We start from the raw sequence: 8,769 nt of genomic DNA on the forward strand, positions 1-8,769 counted from the left end.
TCTTCTTCCTCCATCCCTCCAGGGGTAGCACCTTGTTTCTGTGGGGATATAAATCCAGATTTTTTTGTGTGCTTGTGCAAACAAACAGTATATCATTGTAGGAACTTGTGCTGATCTTTTGCACCCTTTATGTTTAAAGGCACGGCTAAGACTGATTTTTAAATTTGAGTTAGATTTCATCACTCTTTCTGATAAAACAAAAAACATTGCAATTTTATTGACTTCAATGGCAGAATCAACATCCAAACTATGGTATTTTGGTTAAGTAAACTACATTTTAATACTACTTTTCAGAAACAACGATATATATCATACGTATTTGCCACAGAAGACAGGTTTTGACTTTTAAGAGTAATTATTTCCTACTCAGAAGAGTGTGACTTGGGCAGTCATAAACCAGAAAAACACCACTCTAATCGTCAGCAGTTTTGTGTACTTTATAATGCATTTTTAGAATCATAGAATAGTTTGGGTTGGAAGGGACCTTTAAAGGCCATCTAGTCCAACCCCCCTGCAGTGAGCAGGGGCATCTTCAGTGAGATCAGGTTGCTCTAAACCAATTAAAGTTAATTAGGTGGCCGTGCTTGAAGCCTTGTTAATCCTGTTTCTTGTTTTCCAAAAGGGATGTGGGATTTTAGTTTGAGCTCATTTATAACCGGTGGAACTGGCTCACCTCTCTTAGTCTTTCCTCTCAAAGCTGAAGAAAATACAGATGCTCAGTGCAATTTTCAAATCCAGACATGTGATATTGGTGCCTAGTGCCTTCAATGATTGAATTTTTTTGGCTTCTTGCATGCTAATGAAATGCCACCTGATGTTAAGGGTTTCCCACCTCCCATTGGTATGTCCCTGGTAGGAGAGCAGCTGCAAAAGTCAGCTTGATAGTAAGGTCAGATGTAAAAACTGTTAAAGAGATACACCAAATAGTGTGCTATTGTCTTTCAAGCAACTGGACTAGCAATAGATTCTCATTGTATCAGTGGATATTATGTATAAATCCTAAAACTAAACTAGAGAATGGCGAGTTCTAACAACAAAACCAGAGACTAGGAAGCTAAGGCACCAAACCCCATCAGGATTTTCCCACCAGTAGCATCTCCAGTCTGCTCCAATATTTTATTAGTCTGGTAAACACCAAAAAGGTCAAAAAAAGCAATCCATTAACCTCTCTCAGAAAGTGGCAGTACTATAAGAACCAGCCTTCTATATGGCCCTTTTGCCTCTGATCCCTTCTAGATGAGGGGAAACTCAATATTTTAATAAGCTCTGCCGGATACTTTTTAATCTCAGAAGGAGTTTGGGTTCTGTCCAAGCTAAATATCTGACCAAGTCTTACAAATAGCAAAGCTAGTCCCACCACCTCCAGGGCTAAGTGTAGTGCGTTACTACATAATTTGATTGATCGTGTGTTCACTAACTGCTCCCGGTGCCTGACACTGCTCTGCTGTGAGAGGTATAAAGGAAAGAAATTTTTTTTAACTGGAAAAAATATTCAGTGACTCCAGGGTAATGTGAGACCTCAGAAGCTGAAGTTTGCATTCCCAGAAGAAACAAGGAATTAATTTTTTTGTAAACGTCATAGTCTGTTAGATGTTCAAAAGACTGTATTCTGTTTTAGTGGCTAATTACACAGGCTTAATAGCTTAAACATTTTAATTTTGACTGAGATAGCACTTTTTTTTGCATTCTGCAGGGAGGCTGCATGACTTGAATGGATAATGGTTCCTCTGTCCAATTGATCTTCTTAAGACATTCAAGAGAAGTCAGAATGGACGAAATCACAGCTCAGATTAAGAATCTGTAATGAAGCAGTCACAGTCTGGGGAAGGAGCATGTTTGTCCGCTGCAAGCTCAGTGTCTGCAGAAAAACCTCACTGCTTGTCTGCTTGTGAGGCCCAATGACAGATGCATTTGTCAGAAGTCTGTTCAAAATGTGAATTTTAAAATGTGTTTGTGGTATACTCCCTGAGTCAGAGCCACAGCATGAGATCTAGCAGGAACACATGCTCTTAATCATCTAAACCAGCCCAGAGAAGCTATGTGGCAGAGGAAACAGCAGGAGTTTCTAATATGCATTTAATAAGCATCATGGACCAGCCTCTCACATCATCTCTGGTGCTCCCTGGGGCTATCTGCACACCAGGCAAGGGGACCAAACCCAGCTCTGACATAAACCCTGCTGGTTTCTGTAGTATTACCTCAGAAATGAACTTGGCCCAAGCTGAACACTTACAGTTGACCTGTTGGAAGAGAATTAAGGATGGGAAAGAAATATTGATGGAAATCTGAGGTTTGTGGGTCTCCTTTACATTGTCAACTGTTTGGCAACAGCCTTCTGCACAGTTTCGAAATAAAAAGCACAGTCAAAGGCATGCTCTTTACAGTTAGGAGTGTATTTTCTTTTCTCCTTTATGCCAGTTCAATTAATCAGATGCTTTCACAAGCGCTGGAACAAAAACAAGTCAAGAGTGTTTCCATGACAAAAAACAATAAAATGTCACTTTTGGCTACAAAGAGGAAAACCAATAGTTACCACATGAAAAAAGAAGAGGGAAAAGAGAATGAATGGAAAGAATGAATTCCAGGGTGTGGTTCACAAAGAGTCACAGGATATCTGAGCTGCAAACAGATAAAAATAAAAATAAAAACATTTAGTCTGACCAGAGCACCTGATCCAGAGATAAAATGATGTTGGATGGCATAGCGGGGATCCGGGACACTGCCATAAAGCCCATGGTTTTAATCTGTTCTTATCATTTGCTTCTGCCCCGTTAGCTCCATTTATTGTTAACAGTCAGCATTCCAGAGTTATGAGCAACAGAAAGCTGTTTTTATGTGGTTGGTCACCCTCATGACACAGATTTTCTGGGAATAAAACTGATCCCTGTTCAGATATAGCTGCCAGCAAAGAGCGAGCCTGGCTTTGATAGAGAATTAAGAATTATCATAATACTTGATGTTTCTTTATATTTAAATGAGAAGACCAGAGCATCTAATAAAGACTTGGAAGTGCAATACATTGACAGGGTTCCTTCCTTTTCAGCTCAGAGCTACATCTTGGTATGGCAGAGTATATATATAGTTTACAAAAGTCTGGTCCATGTTAAAGAGAAGATGTCATAATTTAACAAAGCAGACATGGTCATTTTTCTCTATGTATGTATTTTCTACAGAAGCCTTTTAAAAAATATTTTTAACTTTTTCATTGTGTCCAAAGAGATGGCTTCTATTTCCATGAAACATTTCTGGAAAACATCTTTAAGAATAACTTAAACTTTGCTTCTGGATATTTGTAAAAGGAACGGAATCTGATGGGGAAGAGCAAAAGACAGAATGCAGCAGTGTCATAGAAGAAACAAGGAGGAGGATTAAAGGAGAATGTGTCAAACAGTTCAGCATGCAGAAGCCACGGGAACAACTTGAAGATTTCACACACGAAATTTTTACGTAACTATTATTGCACAGTCTTGGTGAAACATATGGCAGTACTGGAATACTGACATGGAAGGGACAGCTTGTCTAGGAGGCGTGGTCAAAAGAAAGGGTAGGGAGACAGTTGCTGCATTTTATAAGAAGAAATATATTTCAGAAAAATGTGCAAGGTAGAAATATTCAACAAAATATGGTATAAAAATAAAGGTAGCAGCAAAGGTGCTGCAATGGGAAAGACCTCTTAGAATTTCCTTACAATTCTCTGCTGGGTTGAAGGGGTGAGCATGTCCTAAGCAAAAAAAAAATGTATGCAGGTGAGCAAGTTTTGTGATTACTGGGGAATTTTTATTACAAGACAGTTTCTTATTTCAGACAGAATTAATGGGACAGGGAGGGACAGCAGGATGCAGAGCTACTTTAGTACTGATTTTGACTTCCTATTAAAACTGGAAAGTTATTGGCTTGAAAGAAAACAGTAAGCAGTAGAACTCACTATTCAGAGATAAGGAAGAAGTGAAATCAGGAGAATAACTATGAGAAAAAGCAGACTTCAAAAGCCAAAGAAGTGGTAGATAAGATACTCTTGGGAAGATAATGTGGGACTGAAAGGAACTTGGAATCTTAGTGATCACTGAAACATGCTGTATCAAAGGCACACCAGGAACCTCTTTTTTTCTAACCATTTTCAAACTTTTCTGCTTGTGGTTCTCAGCCTGGACATACGGAGACAACTACAGCAAAGAAGATTAGAAGATAGAGCAGATCCTGAAAATAGTTAACCACATTCCTTTTTTTTCCCTGCTAAATCTGAGTCATCATTTGTTCTGTGCAGACTATATCGATCATGCTGTGAATGTGTAATTTTATAACAAAAGCAAGAAAATGTGTATGTGGCAAGGTACATAAAGCTCCACCAAATGCCTGCTATTTGACAGGGGAAGCTGTTCACTGCCAGGCAGAACCTTTGATCTTGCACTAAGACATGAACCAATTTTGTCCAATAAATTGCTTTATATTAGGTTATCTGTCAGCAGATCAAAGACAGGTGTTGGGAACTGGATGAGCCAAGGTCAGAAGACAAGTAACTCAGAGACACACCAATTCTGAGGACAGGAAGGCAGGGAAGTTCAAACAGCAAGGTGGGCATCTGTGCTGATAAATGAGTAAGGTTGGAAAGAAGTAAAGCATAGCAACTAAGTTTGAAATGGTAAAGAAAGAAAACCTTGAACCTAAGGTGAATACCTTGCTCAGGGACACAGAGCAGTAAACTGTAGGATCCTTTCAACTTCTTTTCCCAGAGAGGTTGTTGAGGCCCCATCCCTGGAGGTGTTCAAGGCCAGGCTGGATGTGGCCTTGGGCAACCTGGTCTAGTGGGAGGCGTCCCTGCCTATGGGCAGGGGGGTTGGAACTCAATGATCTTCAAAGTCCTTTCCAACCTAAACCATTCTATGATTCTATGATTCTTTAAGCAATTTGCATCTGGCAAGCCACTCATGGGTTTTTGGCCAACCCCCACCCCGCTAATCAAAAAATTTGTCAAGCAAATGGTTGCCAGCCATCTGTACTCTTACTGGATAGTGATAGCTACTGGGTGACCACCTGTAGATGTACCCATTGTCCTTGCACTATTCAAGATATGGTCGACCACAACAGACTTAGATTTTGTAGCTTTTTAGTAGATTCCTCCAGGCAACAGGGGCATAACTGAAGCTTCCAGGCAGATTAGCTTCGGTCTAGTTATTTTAGGCACAAACAACAACACAGCTGCAATACAACAGACTTCATCAATACCCAAACCAGCCAAGACAGGTCACCTACTCACAGGCACTGGTGTCAGTAATGTGACATACAGTCATACTCGCCACTGCCAGTGATGAAGAATTCATGGAACAACTTCCTTGCACCCAGATCCTACAGAAGTCCCGAAGTCAATAGGATACTCAAAGCACAGTGTCCAGTGGTCAAGACTTCCATTTCATTGCTAAGCTAGGGAAGCCTGTTTCAGACCCAGAAAGTTGGAGTTGTTATACATCTCTTCTACTCATACAAATGCTGAACAATCATCTGTCTGGCTACTGTGTATTTAGGACCTGCTTTGGTATGTGGGTTAAGTCTTCCAGGAATATTGCTGATGAGCATACACCAAAGACCATAGGCTGGAGAAATCAAAGCTACAAAGGTGAGAATAGGCAGCGGTGAGCACGTGTAGGTGCTGGACAGAAAGCTGTATAGATGTATGCTCGTCACACATCACATTATCCAGGAGAAGAGAAGAAAGGCCCCAGTGGAATGATACAAGATCTCTTAATCAATCTTTTGGGTTCATTACAAAAACATTCAAATGACATCCATGTATTGACATCAAAAGACCCAACAACAGTGCTTCCATTAGTGATCTCAAATGTCTCTAGTGCGAGTGATATAGAAAGTCTATAATTCTAAAGAACTTCTTCCTGAAATTATTTCCTATCCCTTCTTCCAGCACTGAAAGTCCATTCAGATCTGGTCACGTGGCTGCTTCCCAACATGAGCACAGAGATTTAATATATAACAGGACTATCCAGTCTTATGGGGCTCTTAAAGGTCAGCAAACCCTTAGAGAGGTCCCTTTTCTCTTTGTTCTACCACCCTAAGCTGACTAGGACACTGCTTCTTCTTTTATTCTTTTTTCTGAGTACAAAGATTCTTCATAGTTTTCAGTGCTCAGGGTTATAAACCTCCCCACTTCCTTGGAAGGTCCTACACAAGGTGTCACCTTAGTTATCCCCCCAGTGATCCATTATCTTCCTTTACATCATGAAATTTTATCTCCATGGTACAGCACCCTACACTTAGCTCTTTGTAAAAGGTGGACTTTTTAAGACTGAGTTTTTCAAAGCAGTTTTGTCTCGTTAGGAAGTATACAGTGCCTAGCATCATTATTGATTAAGGTATACAGATACTAAAGGCATAAAAGCAAAAAATAATAAGAGCATTGTGGCGTCTGGGACAACATCTTGGAACATAACTATAAGCACAGCAGAAATGGGAAAATGCAGTAGGATTGTTTGTTCTGCTCTTGCAGTTCTTAGGATTATCTGCTCCAGACAGAAAAGCATGTAACATGTACTTTTCAGGAGTAAATCTAATGCTCTTACCTCCAAAACATCGTAGTTGCAGTTTGGGTGATATTCAATGTCGAATTCCTGAATGGTGAGTTGAATGCTGCTACCAGGTGCTGTGTGAATGTACCAGATGCATTCCCTATTGCTTGGGTATCTGTTGGGGTAGCCAGGGCTTTGAAATGAACCAGAAGGGCCAGAAAGTTCTCCTCCACAACCTGACAACAGAGCAAAGCAGCCCATCAGTAAGGGGCTCTGGAAAAACTCACCAACAGCTCTGCAACGAGGACAGGCATTAGCACCCATTTCATGCACAAATGCGTATACTGGGCTTGAGGGTCTGCTTTATCACGAGGAACTGAGGTCTAGCAAGGAAGAGAAACTCAGGAACAGCAGACTGGACCTGCTGACACTGCCCATGCAGTAAGCACTTCACCTCCTGTTTTGGCATGTTTCTCCCTGTACCTCAGCATCTGCTTTGACAGCTGAAGAAACTGAGACACAGAGGAAAAAAAAAGTGACATTTTTTGTATTGGCATCTAACTTTGATCAGTTCTAGAAAGCTGGATCAGATCCATCCTCAGCTGTAACTGACCTCAACTAATACACAACCTAAGTTATCATGGGGAGGGCTTCCTATTGTTGTAAAAATACCATTTCCCACTGCTTTAGAAATCATAAAATTAAAGACAATGCAATTTCCCTCAGCCCACTGAGCATGATTACAAGCTGCCAAGTCACAGTGGATAAACTGGCTTTCTGACATTTGGTGAGTTTAATGTTCTTTTTTATTGAATTGCAACTGTGCAATTCCAAGACATGCCATATTTGAAAAGTTATGTATTTTCTTTTCAGATAAGAAATTATTGTCCTAACCTCACTCCCCAAACTCCCCTTTGGTGATTAAGTTCTTGCATATTATAAGTTAGATTTTAAAAAAAAATAAATAAAATATGCAAAACAGTGGATCAAATGCACATCCTGATTTCACAGCACAAAGTAGCTGAACACCTGAGAAGTTTTGTCATTGCTTCATGGAGATGTGTCAACTGCTGCACTCGCCTCCTTTTGTTGAGTTCCTGGGAAGACACTCTCCCTGACCTAGTCCCCAGGTGCAGGTAACAGCAGGGTGGGAAGGCACAACCACCCTAACTTTTAGTTATAGGAGATATTTTATAACATAAAAGAAATAAACTACACTTCTGACCCGCTCAACTAATCCACACAGATGTGTAAAACTCCCCTAATCTCTATTAAGTCTATGCATAATTTGCAACTTGAACAAGGTATCTTTGGCCATTGCTCTGCTTAACACTTTTTTTTCTTCAGGAAGCTATAAATCAAGATCTTCAATTAAATGCAAATACTTTCCTCAACAGCTTCTGTGACAAACTTGTGGTTATTGAAGGGTGGCTGCTAAGTCCCAGAAGCATTTGCCATCATCTTTACCATGAGGTCTTTCAGATCCTCACTGAAAACTTGAGTTTGGCTTTGCCACAGTTGGCTCTAGGACTTCTATGACTGCAACATACAAATCTATGAGAGGAAAGAGCAGCTGGTCTGAAACTGAGCAAAGCAATAAGAAACCATTTTAAACTGAACCAGAGCCATCTAAATGCAGACATAAGGAAGACTCTAGCCATGCCAGCAACGTAACACAGATCTCTGTTGGTCCCTCACCCAGTAGTCACTGGAGAACCACCTTTTAAAGACAGGAATTCCCACAGTTCTACAATAGTTAGCTATAGCCCCGGGAAGCCTTTACATATCTGAGGCTGACCTCACAGCTGAATTGGCAAGGGCTTCGTTCTCCCTTTTTCCCCGTGTTGCTGCATGAGATGCTCCGTAACGCTGAGGTGGTTTTCCCTGCAGCCACAAAGCTACATTATTAAGCTAACGGATGTCTCACTCAAGGTGTAAAAGACGCTTTTAAGTGTATTTGAAACCAATCCTGGCTTTCAGTCCCTCTGGAGACACAGAAAAAGGTAGTGCACTTAGTTGCCCCAGGGCCTGCCAGCACCGGTGGGTAGATGCTAAGCCCCTGAAACTTTGATCTCTGTGAACATTTGAGCAAAAAGACAGAGGGGAAGATAGCTTCAGTGTAATCCACCACTCCATTTTTTTTTCCCCAGTGCCATCAGAAGATAGTCTAATTTTCCTCAAAAAAAACCAGGTCATTGGGTTTTTACAACTGGAGGAAAAAAAGGTGTCGGCAGGGGGTGGGGGGGAGCCTGGC

The 8,769-nt window shown here is 40.8% G+C and overlaps 1 protein-coding gene across 1 annotated transcript in view; it reads right to left on the reverse strand.

Moving 5' to 3' along the window:
- CUBN (cubilin (intrinsic factor-cobalamin receptor)) overlaps window positions 1-8,769 on the reverse strand; it is a 146,685-nt gene that overhangs the window by 73,941 nt on the left and 63,975 nt on the right. Inside the window, exon 29 of the mRNA XM_009887113.1 lies at window positions 6,570-6,751. Coding sequence (XP_009885415.1) covers window positions 6,570-6,751 — 182 coding nt within the window. The remainder of the gene's footprint in view (window positions 1-6,569; window positions 6,752-8,769) is intronic.

This window comes from Charadrius vociferus, unplaced genomic scaffold, assembly GCF_000708025.1.
Source record: "Charadrius vociferus isolate BGI_N301 unplaced genomic scaffold, ASM70802v2 scaffold126, whole genome shotgun sequence".
Classification (NCBI taxonomy): domain Eukaryota; kingdom Metazoa; phylum Chordata; class Aves; order Charadriiformes; family Charadriidae; genus Charadrius; species Charadrius vociferus.